Here is a 15,170-nt window from a genome sequence, read left to right on the forward strand (position 1 = left end):
AGTGGATCAAGTTTCGCCACTCAGGGGCGCTCTAGCGCCAACTAATGAGCCCTACTCTCTGGGCATCTGCCCAGACCAATGTGCCCCTCCGGTTCAGGTCTGTCCTATTCCCTTAACAAGGTTCAGTTCCTAGAAGGGAGACAATGCCTAATTTAACTAGTCGCCCATCCAAGTTGTAACCACTTGTGCACCTAAGTTTAGACATCCAATTATAGTAATCGACCAATGCTCTTTCTTAATACTATTTTGTGAATATTCCTAACCAACAGAACAACAAAGAAAAAAAAAAAAAAAAAACTATACTAATTGTGCACAACCGAGGTTAGTTAAATCTAAACATCTATTCCATATTTTCCCAAACTTAGCAAGTGTTTTCCTTTGAGTATGGACATATTTTTCATGTTTTATTGTGTACTCTAAAAGTGCCAACCACTCCACAAACTTAGGTCCCGTGTCTGCCAGCCACGTCCTGGCTATTATCATTTTAGCGAGTGCACATATATTAATAGTGAGAAGTTTATCTTCACTAGACATAACCATATTATCAAAAATATTCAAAAGACACCCTCTATCCGTAAGGTGCTCCCTTTTCACTCCCCAAGCCTCTAGAGCATCTATAATTTTCTCCCAAAACTCCTGAACAGATGGGCATTGCCATATTAAGTGATAAAAGGAACCCGAGGCAGAGCGGCATTTTGGACACAACTCCGAAGTTCTTCCACCGATCTTAAACAACCTTGGCATCGTCATATAAGACCGATGCAATATGAATAATTGCACTTGTTGTATTTTAACAGAGTTGGTAGCTTTTGGTATAACTGCCAGAGCCCTTTGCCACTCATCTGGATCAACTTGTCCTAAATCCCCCGCCCACTTCTCCCGCAACATATCTAACTCGTCTCCGATCCCCAAAAGAAGTTGATTATAGATTTTAGATATCAAACCACGTTTTCCTGAGTTAATAAGGGTCTTAAGAGAGGCCGTTACAAAACCGGGAAGTTTGTTCTTAAAATGTGCCCCCAGCGCTTCTCTTAGCTGCAAATATCTAAAGAAGTAACTCTTAGGTAACGCAAACTCGTCCTGTAGTTGTTTAAATGATTTAAATGCCCCATTTAGATATAGTTGGCCTAGAGTGTATATACCGTATGGCTCCCATACTACTACTACCTGGAGCTGTGCAATTTCTTTTATCCTCTGGGGGTCATTTAAAGGATGTTCAAAATCTATGTCATAAAACCCTAGTGTCTTATTTGCTTCTCTCCACACCCTCACGGCCTGCACCACTATTGGTAGATCCAACTTCTGAATATGACCCGCCAATAATTTTTGTAGGGGTCTAATCCCTTTTACTTGGTGAGACACAACATCCACTATTGCTGCGTTATTGCATACAGGCCCTACCCAATCTTTTAATAATGCCAACTGGCTCGCCTTGTAGTAGAATCTAAGGTTGGGTAGGGCTAGACCCCCTTTATCTCTCTTTCTCATAACATCTTTTAGTCTGATTTTTGGGCGGCGCTTATTCCATATGAAAGATCCCAGTATACTATTGATTTTTCTAAAAAAAGAGTCTGGGACATACTTAGGGGAATGTTGCAGTGCGTAGAGAAATTTCGGGAGTATGACCATTTTTATCAGATTAACTCTTCCTGAGGTTGTCAAGGGAAGTTTACCCCAACTTTTAATTTTACTATTTAGATATCCCACCAATGGGTCGAGGTTTAACTTCCCATAACTACCAGGATCACGTGCTATTGTGACCCCAAGATATTTAAATGAATGCACCCATTTAAGCGGGGTATTAATTAATGGTGAGTTTGAGTCCATGGGCCTAACTGCAAAGATACTGGACTTAGTCCAGTTTACCCTGAATCCAGAGTGATCCCCGAATTTTTTAATAAGGCTCATTACTATAGGGGCAGCTTTAATACCGTCAGCTAAGAATATTAAAAGATCATCTGCATAAAGGGCCACTACTTCCTTTTTCGATCCTACATTAAAGCCCTCTATTTCCGAATTTTTACGCATAATACAAGCCAAGGGTTTAATGGCAAGCGCGAAAAGCGCCGGAGACAGTGGACACCCTTGTCGTGTGCCTCTCGAGAGTGGAAATGACTGCGACATGTCCCCGTTAATGGCTACTCTAGCGCAGGGGTCTGAGTACAAAAGTTTCACCCATTTTACATATTTGGGACCAAATCCCATTGCGCCCATCACCCCCCAGAGGTAATGCCACTCGACCGCATCAAATGCCTTGACTGCGTCCAGCGACATCACCACCGGGAGGGGATACACTGCATTTGGGGCCTGCAGATGCATCTGCAATTTCCTAATATTGATTGACGTAGATTTCCCGGGCATGAAACCAGTTTGATCGTCACAAATCAGTTCCTCAATGACCCTATATAGCCTAGTTGCTAACATCTTTGCTAAAATGTTTGCCTCGGTTACAATTAGGGAGATGGGTCTGTATGAGTCTAATAACAACGAATCTTTTTCTGCCTTAAGTAGAACAATGATTTTTGCTTCCAGCATGGAAGTGGGCAATCTATTCTCCTCAAAACAAGCATTAAACATTTCGAGAAGTAATGGAGCTAGCACATCAGAGTATTTTTTATATATTTCAGCAGGTATGCCATCGAGCCCTGGGGATTTCCCTCCTGGTAATGAGCTAATGGCTTCTCTGACCTCATGTAAACTAAAAGGCACCTCCAGTTCTAACATATTATCCCGAGATAGCTTTGGTAACTCTATATTGCTCAGATATTCACTAGTCTCGACCTGACTGGATTCAGTATTGGATTCATAAACCGCCTTGAAATACTCCCCAAAGGTATTAACAATCTCTCTACTATTACAAATTACTTTACCGGTGGGGTCAAGTATTTTTAGTATAGAATTGGGGGGATTTTCTACTTGTGCCATTTTAGCCAGGAGCCTCCCTGATTTATCCTCTGAGATATAACTAATTTTCGAGCTGTGCACCATCATCCTAGCGTTTTCTTCATTTTCATACATCACCCATCTCTCCTGGGCATCAAGCCATTTTTTTTTTTGACACATCATCCTTCTTATTTATATATTCTGCTTCGCAGATATCACATTCTCTTTCCAACTCCTGCCTTTTAGCCCATTTCTCCCTATTTAACTCACTTACACCTTTTTTAAGTCCGCCCCTCATCACAGCTTTAAAACAATCCCAGGTAATTCCAGCCGAGGCCGTGCCTCTATTGACATCCCAATAACCTTTCCACTGTTCACGAAGGTTATTTCTTTCATCCAATTTGTCCAACCATCTAGCATCAAACTTCCAGAATGAGTTCTGCTTACTCTTACTATCTGAGAGTTCGAGAGCCAGCGGGGAGTGATCGGATATCCCCCTTGTTTTATAGCACACATTCTTAACAATAGGCATTAGTTCCTGGGATATCAATGACATGTCTATTCTGGATAAGGAGTGCGTGGAGGATGAGAAGCAGGAGTACACTTCCGCATCCGGATTTCTCAACCTCCACGGATGGACCCAACCCATATCTCCAATGAAGGTATCGAAGCCCTTGTTACTTCTGCTGCTGGCCCCTGGCGATCTACTCCACCTATCCCTCTCAGTATCTAGCACGTTGTTAAAATCCCCGATGCAAATTATAGGAAGATTTGGTACCACAGCCACAAACTCCATTGCTATCTTCAGCACCTCATACGAGAAGGGTGGTGGAATATAGACCGCCAGTAGCAGCACCCTATTGGAGCATATCGTGCACTCAAGAAAGACATAACGGCCGTATGGGTCGATCTTCTTGCGATTGCAGGCAAATGGCAAGGACCTCTTGACTAAAACAGAAACCCCCCTAGACGAGGAGGTAAACGAAGAGTGAAAGGCCCAGCCTACCCAGGGTTTTTTTAAACCCAGTAGAGAGTTCCCTGTCAGGTGAGTTTCAACGAGGCATGTAATGTCAGCATTATATTGCCTTATTTGCTTCAATACCAGGGATCGTTTAACTTTGTTATTCATGCCTCTAGTGTTCCAGGCTAGAATTACCACCATTAACTATTCATTTCTGACAGTTTTCCCCAGAAAGATTTTCCTTTATATTTTTCCTTCCCCTGAGCAACTTCCATTTTACCCTGAGTGCGCAACACATTTACTAAAAATCCAAAGATGAGTGTAGCTGGGTACCAATACAGGACAAACTTACACATGCAACCCTCCCCCCACCCCCCCCGTCCCCCCCCCCCAACCCTGTATGCCCAATCCCATAAAGCATACTTGAAAGAGCAAAGAAAGTAGGAGAAAAAAAAAAAGAAACAAGAGAAAATTACCAGTCACGTGAAGAACTCCCCCAGGCGTTTGTACTGCCTTCGCACACCAAAAGAACGGGGAGCTCCCTGGACATAAAACTATTAATCTAATACATTAAGTTACAACATTTTGCAACAATTAGCTGCTAGCTGCCAACTGATAGGGGCCCGGGGCCCATTTATCCAGCCACATTGCAGCTTCATTTACTGACTGAAAGAAAATAACTTCTCCCCCCGCCACTACCCGCAACTTTGCTGGGAACATCATGGTATATTTCAGTCCTTTTTCATGAAGTCTCCGCTTGATTTCACTGAGTTTTGCCCGGTCTTTTTGTACTTCTATAGCAAAGTCAGGGAATAATGAAAGTTTAGTCCCATTGTATTCCAGTGGGCCTCTCTGTCTTGCTAAGCGGAGTACTGTGTCACGGTCCTGAAAGTTCATAAATTTCATGATGATTGTCCTTGGTGGTGCACCTGGGGGGGGCGGTCTGGAGGGCACTCTATGGGCCCTTTCGATATTGAAGACTCGCTGCCCAGTTTGTCTCGTATCCACTTATCAAGAAAGGATATCATCTCTGACCCTTCTTCTTTCTCAGGGAGCCCCACTAGCCTCACATTGCACCTTCGGAGTCTCCCCTCCATATCTGACATCTTTTCTCTGATGTCACGCATCTGATCAGATAATTTATCCACTTTGGTGGCTAGGACACTATTGCTGTCCTCTAGCTTAGAGACACGTCCCTCGGCCTCTTTATTTTGCTCCTTGACCTCTTTAATGTCTAGTTTTACCCGACTGACATCGAGCTGAACTGCATCAATTTTTTCGGTCAAACGTTGTTCGCAGCCATTTATAGCTTCTAACAGATGTTGCAGCGTAACTTCGCCAGAGTGCTGTGCTTTAGAGACCTTAGTTGGAGTCGACTGAGGAGTGGTGACCGGTGTCTGCCCATTAGTGTTTGTTTGTGTTCTAGCGAACTTTTCTAATCGCGCTGCTGCTGCTGCATTCCCACTCTTCCCCATATTGAGGGGCCTTGCACTGTATGGCCGTTAAGTGCCTTTACTTATAGGGATTACGTAATGCGCTCTTAGATGTCACTGCACACACTTTCTTTCACTCCCTTTTAGTACTGGGGAGAACTGGAACTAACAGAGTTCTGTTACAAAATAACAATAAGCGATATGTCCCTAGGAAATGCTCTAATTAAGACTCAGCCAGATAGACTCAGATAGACTCAGCAGAACCAGGTCACTTATGCACCGTACAGTAAAGAAAATAAAGGCAGCGTCCTTGTGCCTAGTAAAGATGTATACCACCAATTACTCTTGCATTTCCATGAGTCCTGACAGAGACACAGGGCCACTTGATCAGATTGCACAATTCAAAATAAGAGGCTTCTGACTTAGTCACACTCTTAGGTTGTATAAGCAGTAGCGTTTAGCGTTCAGGCTCCCCACATGTGGGGTACAGCTACAGATCACAGTCTTGCTCCAACAATCGTAAATGCCCCACACTTTAATCCGCTTTTCAATTGGATATAACTGTACCTAGGTACACAGTATAAGTTTTGCAGCAAGTGGACCCAAAAAGAAGGAAAAAAAAAAAAAAAGTTCCAACGCCCTCCAGCAGACCCCCGCACACACCACTTATCTCACCACCGGCACAGCACAGATCTTCCTGGGTTTAGACCCTCTCCTCTTGGTTGCCCACACAGCCTGGGGGTAGCTTAAGTGGTCTCCACAGCCGTCGAGCAGCACTTGTTAAATGCCTCTGAGCCTCTCTCCAACCTCTGCAGATTCTTCAGCTGGCGCCACTCACCCGTGCTAGCACGCCGGCAAGTAAACCCACCGGTATAGTTCGTGCAGCAGGGGCATGACACGAGCCCTAAGGTTTCCACCGGCGTCTGCCACGCGCCTCGAAGGGAGCCCGCGTCGCCCGCTATGACGCGCGTCCACTCCCGGAGCCCATCACACTGCAGCCCCTCTCTCCTCCGTCCAGCCGCCAGCCGCAATAGCGCTCCCGACAGACCTCTATCACAGGCGCCTCAAGCGGGTAAAGGTAGGGGGATCACGGAGCTCTTTCATGGGCAGGGAAGACTCTCAGTCACCCCAGTCTAAGTAGCTTGTCGGATGGTTTGTCCAGGGAGCTCACACTTCACTCCCTCACTCCCGCCTTGCCGTGGCCACGCCTCTGTACACAGTGCTGTGCTTTTTAACAGCTGCATAGAAATGTAAGCATTACCCTGAACAAATGTATGTAATTCATGGTCCTTATCTGAAAATTGAAAAATGTGGGTTTTGGTAGTTCCTATTAATATAAGCGGACAATAATAGTGCACACGAATGGATATTTTTGTCCTGCCGAGCACGCCAATTTAGCTGGTCCCATCCTTTGCCACAGGTAGCGCTTCTGCTCTTCTGGTCCTACCACCGTAACATACTTATCTCAGTACTGCAGAGTGGGCATTGTTTAGGGTAAATTTACTAAAGCTTCTAAAAATTAAGAGGTGATGTTGCCCATAGCAACCAACCTGGTTCTGTCTGTCATTTCTCTATTGCATCCTAGAAAATGATAGACAGAATCTGATTGGATTAGAATGGAAACTCATTGTTTTACAGCAGTAGACAGGCAGTGCCCTAATGGATCTATTTATAGCCTCTTCCTCACCTTGTTACTTTTTCGGATACGGGTCTGGGCCATTACAGCGCTGGTCACTAATGGGTTACATTAATATAAGCACTCGCACAGATCCACGCCACGAGTCCCACGCCCCGGCCACAGGATGTCAGTTTCTTTTTGTTCCACCAAGTGACCGGTGTTCTTGCCACCCGCAGGGAACGTCCAAGCTCCACCAGCATGGAGGAGGATGCCATCGAGGGTATGCTTTCCATGGCCGCTTTGCACTACTCTTCTGGGTCACCCGCCGAGGTGAAGAGCACAGGCTACAACCTGGATCATATTTACCCTCATCTACGCATCAAACTGTCTCAGGAGAAGCTGGATTCCGAAGAGCCCAAGTTGCTGAACAATGGTGAGAATTGGTGTCTTGATGCAGCCCGTGTGTGCTGGCGCTAGAAAAGGGGGCGGCTCTGTTAATCTGTTTGGTCACTAAGCAATGCCACCGATGTATTGAATATAAACCTTCCGCTGACATAGACTTGGTGGCCGGCGGGTCTGGCACGGTTGTGTTTCCACAGGTCACCATGGGAACGATGACGCCGACCTGACCAATTCAGAATGGATGAGTCGGAGGGATTCTTACAGGTCAAATCCTCAGGTGAGACTGGCAGAGGTTGCGCCACTGTCATACTTATTCTGGCGGGCAATATCAGTCTTCTCGATCATCCTATTAGACAGTATTTAAAAACAACCTTAGGCTGTTTTTTATATTTCCCCCTTATTTATCCTGGTGTAAGTATTAACCTACCAATCACGGCATAGACATACTGCTGGTATATATTGAGGTGTAATCCGCTATTCTTACTGGATCTACTTTAGTTTCTGTCTTATCCCTACTATATCTCTCCCCAAAATTGGGGTCTATGTACTGTACGAAGTCCTTGAAGAGGGATAAATGACCAGCCAATGGCTCCTAACTGTCATTTTTCAAACAGCCTGTAACGTGACCGTTAAAAGCGGATTGGTCACCACTTTATCTCTCTCCAAAGCACACACACACACTTACTACAAGGACAAATACTACAATGCTGTTGATTACTGACCAGGTTGGGAATGACATGTTGATATCCGCTGATATATCGACATGAGAATGCTGACACGGGTCTGACGCTACTTAGCGCTATTTCCTAACATCAATATAATTACACCCTAAAACTGTTGTTGTTGTAGCCCGTAACAGGATCCCAGCAACAGCGTTGTCATGTCAACATACTGACTGTGGACATGTCGAGGTGCTGACCCCATCCCTTACTGACCATTGCTGTCTCACCACAGGATTACTGCCACATTGTAAAAGCTCAGAGGCGGGAACATTCTACGGAGGCCAGCAGGAACCATCACAAGATTAAACGCTATTCGGAGAGCGACGGTTGGGACTCCCCGAGTTACCAGCCCGAGAAATACGACCAGGAGTCCAGCTTGAGCCCCAGCGACTGTCACCTGAGCGAGGGCAGCCTGAGCCCAGACAGGATATATGGAGACCCCTCGCCAACTGTCCCCTTGCATCCTACCAAGAGACCTGCCTCAAACCCACCCCCTATAAGTAACCAGGCAACAAAAGGTACAGAGATTACGAATGTCAAAATAGACGTATACATATATTTAGGTGTTTTTACTAAATCCGGCACTGTGTGTATAGCAATTAATACAGATCTGTCCCTATTACTAGATATAACGGATTGGCGTTTTTGGTGTGGGTAGTAGCAAATTGTTATACTCTATAGCCAGGGGTGTAACTAGAATTGTGTGGGCCCCATAGTAAACTCTAGAAGAGGGCCCCTCTTTACACATTGCGCCAGGTAGATCTCCCATTACACATTACTCCCCGACACACAGCCCCCATTACAGGTTATGCCAGGTAGAGCCCTTGTTGCATGTTATGCCTGTCAGGACCCCTGTTACCCATTATGCCTGGAAGAGCCCCAGTAACACCAGATACAGTCCCCATTACACATAACGGCAAGTAGAGCCCCTGTTATGTCAAATAGTAAAGGACCGAGGGAGGGGGAGAAAGAGAGAGAGGGGGCAGCTACTACTACCTGACTCCAGCTGCTGTGCTGCAGAAGATGGGGACGGGCATTTCCTGACCGTAGGCACTAAATACCTAAATGCCCCCACTTGAGTCCATGGAGGTTGTCCCTCCATGCGTCCTTCGAGGACGGGGTGGGGAGGGCATGATATAGGGTCGGCGGAGATGAAGCAGGGGAGCCGGTGACTGAGGTGCAGGGAGATTAACTTGGGCACCATAGCTTCTGCGCCCTCTGTAGTTACGCCATTGGCTGTAGCATAAATTGCCTTTTTTTATTAGTGAAATAAAACATAAAACTTTTTGTTGGAAACAATAGACACACTACTCCACCAGGCCATACAATTGTGCATAAAAACGTCAAGGTACTGCCAAAATATTTAATTCCAAAATTAAAACGAGATGCGCGCGCGTCCCCTTCCGACGGCACCTCCCCGCTCTCCCACCTAACCCTGTCCGTCTCTCTGAAGCGGAGACGGACAGGGTTCCCGTCGCCCCGCCGCTCGGAAACTGAGACGCGCGTCTCGGTCAGATGGAGACAATCTGGCGATTCGCCAGCAAGAGGGAGGCTGGCTCCATCTGTAGGAACTTCAGGCAAAAAACATGGAAACACACTAGGGCACCTGTGCCATCTTGATTTTATACTAATCCTTTGAAATCCAAATGGATGCTGAGGTCACGCTCCTAGTGTGTAGAAGGCATCGTCAATCATGAGTTTGTATTCCACAGAAAGGAAGTCAGTTGGGCATGAGGGGAACAAAAAGTTTCAAAAGTAGTTTTTGTATAGAACGCACTCTAGGCCTAACTTGCTTGTTTTTGAAGGGATTTCAGAATCTGGTGAAGACCATGTAGTTTTAATGTCACCAAAGTGAGAGACACCTGAAGAAATATCCAGCTGGCCATCACCCAGCCCGTGTAACTTTTTTGTAACTTTTTTAATGTTTTCAGGTAAACGGCCAAAGAAGGGCATGGCAACAGCCAAGCAACGCCTCGGCAAAATTTTGAAGCTCAACAGACATGACCATGCACGCTTCTTTGTTTGACGACCTACATTTCTTGCTCATTACTTCTTGCATATTACAGTATTGAGGAAAGCGTAGGCCTGGAGCCTTTTGCCTTCCATTTACCAAGGGTGGACCTACAGGTTCCACACCAAACACTGCCTGATGAACAAAGATTTTTTTTTTTTTTTGTTATGCGGTTTTAGTTGTTTTGGGGTTTTTTTTGTTTTTTTTTTAAAAGCTTTCACTGTGCCACACCCATTCAGCAATAACCGAAGATGAATTTCCAATCAGAATTCTTGCATGGCAGTTGGAGCCCTTTTAACTTCGGGTATGGATTTGGACTAAATTCGCTCTTCTGATTTTTCTCTGATTTTCTCTTTGTGCAGCTGGGAGTGGCGTGGGAGTATGGCACTGCGGGTGCTTCGGGGAAGGGGGGGGATGTTAAATAATTTATTGCAAACAGATTTCTAAATGATTTTTTTGCTCCTAGAAAAAAAAAAAATCATTTGGGTTTTTTAAAATTATTTATTTCAGACATTGTTTTGTAGGGTCTTATTAATTTTTGGATTTTAAGCAATGTGAATTTTTTTTATTTTTATGTATTATTGTATATGTTTTCGTGTGGTGAAAGGGAGGGCCACAAATTTGGGGAGATTTCTTGCTTTCTTTTACTTGATATTCAGGATGTAGTCTTAAACAGGGATTTGATGCATTTTTATTTTATTTGTTTTGTAAATTAAGACATTAATATGAAATCTATTCTATTTTTTTGTTAACATTTTTTTTTTTGCTTTTTTTTTGTTTTAAATGATGTAAGCTATTGGCAGTGTCACAGCCAAGAAAAGTAAACACTGTATTTTATTAAAAGGTGGGAGTCTTTTTATTTTTTTTCTGGAGATCCCTCCATGCTCTTCCTGGAAGATATAAGGGCTAAGCTAATTTTGTCATGAGGTTTCTGCTTTTTTTTACCAGTTGTTTTTTTAGTCCACTGTTCATTGTTTTGATCCTAGTTTCTCCCAACACTGATAGAGACATTGGTTTGATGCTCATTAGTATGCGACGGAACCTTTTTGAAATGATCTAATTTGTTACTTTTTTTTGTGCTACTTATGAACTTTTTAGAAAATGCTCCTCCGTGTAATACTGCGCCCTGACTTGATATTGAAATGCAATGCTTTTAAATTGTCTGGCTGGTAATTTGAATTTAGTTTTATTAGGAGGATTTTTTTTTAAATCATAACCTTGGCTTATTTTTTGTTTTAATGTAAAATCTGTATTTTTTTTTGCTGTTTTTATTTAAAAAAGAAAAGGAAGAAAAAGCTTTAACTCCATGATATAGACATCATATTAAACAAACAGGCTTTCATTAAAACCATGTGGATCTCAGGGTAATTGAATTTGGAAGTTGGCATAAAGGTGCCCGGTACCTGTGTTCAGGTTGTATCAGCCCCAACACCAATCTTCCATACACCCCCACCCCTACTTGACATTAAAATGTTTTAGCATTGGCTCATGGAAGAAAATGACTGTTATACACTGAGCATACTTCATTTGTAGAACTCAATTTTTTTTATGTATTGTGTGATGTTTTGTTTCTGTTTCTATTTGATTGTTTTTGGTGTTTCTGTATATTTATGCATCCATTCAGTCCCATTTTTGTGCCAGTCTCTGCAAATGCCAGTCTTGATTCTCTTGTATATAAACCGATTCTAGATTTTTGTATTTCTTGTAATATAATATTAAATATTTAACACTTCACCCCCTTACTTTTTTATTTTTGGCTATCTACTTTTATTTTTTTTATTTTTCAACAGTTATTAATTTGAAACTTTAGCAGATTTGTTGCTGCTATTCGCCACGTTAATTTAATAAACAAATTACAATTCTGGTATTTGGATTTAGGCCCAAGTATAATTTTTCTTCATTTTTATTATTTATTTATTTTTGTTTGTATTTTAAATTTTATATCAGAATACATGGAAAAGTCCATTCACTAGTACTTTATCAATGTTTTAAACTTCCAGAAATAATTCTGGAACTTGAATATTTAAATAACTATGTGGCCAATATGAAAACGTGAGTTATTTTAGTCCACATTTGACCTCATCGTAAAATTTCTTCCATCTAGCAAAATCTTAAAAATGTTCAGACTATTTATTTAATAATTGTAGGGTTGTTCTCTCTTCCTTTTTCATGTTTTCTTCTTTCTTCCAATTTATGGTCATGTGCTTATTATTGGTTTTCAGTCAAAATCAGTTGGAAATATTAAACTGTTTCCATCAACCATAGACTGTGTTTTTGGAGTTTATAATTTGGAGCGGTCGGATGGTTTATTATGAAATGATGCAAATTCTTTTTACTATGCTTCAGTTTACCCGGGGGTTTGTAACATGTCATTTCTGACTTTTTCCAATCCCACTTTTTTGTACAAAAATTCTATTTTATTTCTTGGATTTTCATAAACAAAACAAAAACAACAAAAAATTCTCAGTTATGCAAAGTACCATAGGGATAAACACATCAGTATTGAATCACAATCAGGATGCCTCACATTTTAGGTTATATATTCTTTAGTAAAATATTTTATCTGCAGGTAGAACATTTTCAGTGTTAATTGGAACCACTGATCAGAGAGACCAGACTGTGTGTCTGCTACATATATAAAATACATATACATGTGTAAGGCACAGACTGATTTTACAAGTAGCCTCCGATACTGGTTCTAGTGGTTTATAAAATTATCACAATATTAAAGAATACCTTTACGTATGCTCAGATAAAAATAAAATTCTGGCATTCCACATTAATTGATACAAAACTATTGAGCATTTATTATGATCAAATCTTCACCATTAGATGTAGGGGGGGTGGTTGATGAGCATTTTTTATTTTTTTAGGATTTATTTGCACTGAATGCATCTGATCATACTCTATAGTTAGGACATTACTGATTTTTATGTATATATTGTGGGATTCAAACTTTTATACAGAATATACCAAATGTGATTCCGCCTACAAACGTTTATAGCAGTAGCCTAAATTACCTGTTTTTACTCAACAGCATGATTTATACTCTAGAACTTTATCCTTGTTTGAGTTTTCTCCCTTCGTATGACTCGATCTTGAGATTCGAGGCTATTACAAAGCAACCTCAGTACTTACCTATGCAGCCTAAACGTGTCTACAAATGCCTACTTATACATTGCTACTTATGAGCCACAAAAAAAATGTTTTTCTAAGTTTCTGTTTTTGTTTTTTCTTTTTATTGTGAATTTAAAATTGTTGCATTACAAAAAGGGACCTGGAAAACATTCACAATGAAACCTACAGACCGACACTTTGTGTATTTTAAATTACTGTGTAAAGAAATAGAATTCTTTTTATATCTCAGCCATTCAAAAAGTTGCATGTCTGTGAAACATCAGTGAGATTGGGGTGTTGTGACCAGCTCACTGTGTTTTTAATATTACAATGATTTATGAGTTGTAGGTGAACAGGATATGCAAAAGTTTTAAGAAAGCTGCCACAAACTATTGAAGGGGTTTTTTTATCAATTTTTCTTAATAACCCGCTGTAAATTTATACATTTTTTAAAAAAATATACAGAAAATTGAAAACATTTTATAAAAAAATAGCATTATTGGTAGAAACGACTTTGTTGGAGCCTATATTTTGTGACTTTCTCAGTTTGTCTCTTAGCAGAGATCCACATTTTAAGGTTTGTGGTCTTCAAAAAAAAAATGAGATACAAATTCCATTACAGGATGTTTTTAGTGATGGATCTGGTAGGAACCCTAACAAATATCGATGGAGAATATGACATCGTGATGCTTGGTCAACACTTTAAGCATGAATCGTGCGTCCATTAGTATTTTAGTGTAGTATATTTTAACACCTCCCACCATTTTGAAACACCTCAATATTTCTCGAATTCTGTTTAAACCTAATGAACTTTGTGCTGTAGTCATAGAGAGGGGTCTCCTTGATCTAGCTTTAATTAATAGTATTTAAAGTCCTGTGTTTTATACCTATCCTGTTCACCTGCAGGCAGGAATTACTGTACATATATAAATATAGAGATTTTCTGTTTGTATGGGGTTTTTTTTACAGTGGCTCAAGAACAGTCGGTGTAATTTCTATTTTATATTTCTCTTCACCTTTTATCAGTCAAAAATTGCAATGAACTGTTGTACTTTGTTTTATTTATATGTAGCGTATAGATTAATTTCCCTCCTCCTTTTGCCAGATGTGTGTTTTTATCTTTTTTGAATGTGTAAATATCGTATCTGTAAATAAGGGCTTGTTTGAGAGAAAAAAAAAAAAAATTTGAATCACATTTGTTGTGTTTTTTCTTATTTCCTTACTGGGATATGTAAAAAATAAAAATTACATTTTAAATACTCTGAAAACAATTTGTAAAATTTGTGGCCGCAGAAGGTATATTAATGTGTGACAAGGGGGCTTATTACTTGGACATGTGATTGAGACTATTAACTTCTGTAAATGGGGATATGAACATATTATTCAGCTATTTTTAGAAACCCCCCCCCCCCCGGAACGAATTCTAACTTTAGCACTATAATTCCAGATTAGAAAAAAATGTTATCCTGTTTTACAAATGGATATAGTTTATTTGTAACCTTTTTTTTATTTATTTTTTATATACTTTATTAAATGGGTTTGGTGGTTGTTGTAATACTAACACACAGGTTCTCAAACTCGGTACTCGGGGACCCCACGGGGTGCATGTTTTGCAGGTCTCCTCACAGAACCACAAGTGAAATAATTAGCTCCACCTGTGGATTTTTTTAAAATGTGTCAATGAGTAATGAATGCACCTGCCGGGTGATTTGGGAAACGTGAACTGTGTGGGGTTCTGAAGACCGAGTTTGAGAACCACTATACTAACATATTGGAAACTTCTGATTTTACCTTATATAGGAGGCCAACTTTCCCTGTTATCTCATAGGTATAGTTCTAAAAGAAAAATGCAGAAACCAGGGTTTTGCAATGGTTGGTGGGGGCTATTCAGTCTTCCAGGACGTGCCACTGCAGAGTCATTTATCCTGTAGACCAGGGGTTCTCAACCTCAGTCCTCAAGTACCCCCAACAGTGCACGTTTTCCAGGTCATCCGGCAGGTGCGCAGGTGCGCTCATTATTCAC

The 15,170-nt window shown here is 41.3% G+C and overlaps 1 protein-coding gene across 4 annotated transcripts in view; it reads left to right on the forward strand.

Moving 5' to 3' along the window:
* KDM7A (lysine demethylase 7A) overlaps positions 1 to 11,764 on the forward strand; it is a 69,055-nt gene extending 57,291 nt beyond the window's left edge. For all 4 annotated transcript variants that reach the window (XM_083181228.1, XM_083181229.1, XM_083181230.1 and 1 more), the window contains 4 exons: positions 7,132 to 7,328; positions 7,495 to 7,574; positions 8,252 to 8,537; positions 9,951 to 11,764. In XM_083181228.1, coding sequence (XP_083037354.1) covers positions 7,132 to 7,328; positions 7,495 to 7,574; positions 8,252 to 8,537; positions 9,951 to 10,045 — 658 coding nt within the window. In that variant the 3' untranslated portion in view covers positions 10,046 to 11,764. The remainder of the gene's footprint in view (positions 1 to 7,131; positions 7,329 to 7,494; positions 7,575 to 8,251; positions 8,538 to 9,950) is intronic.
* The last annotated feature ends 3,406 nt before the right edge of the window (positions 11,765 to 15,170 follow it).

The sequence above is a fragment of the Crinia signifera genome, chromosome 4 (assembly GCF_055691185.1).
Source record: "Crinia signifera chromosome 4, ASM5569118v1, whole genome shotgun sequence".
In the NCBI taxonomy this organism is placed as follows: Eukaryota; Metazoa; Chordata; class Amphibia; order Anura; family Myobatrachidae; genus Crinia; species Crinia signifera.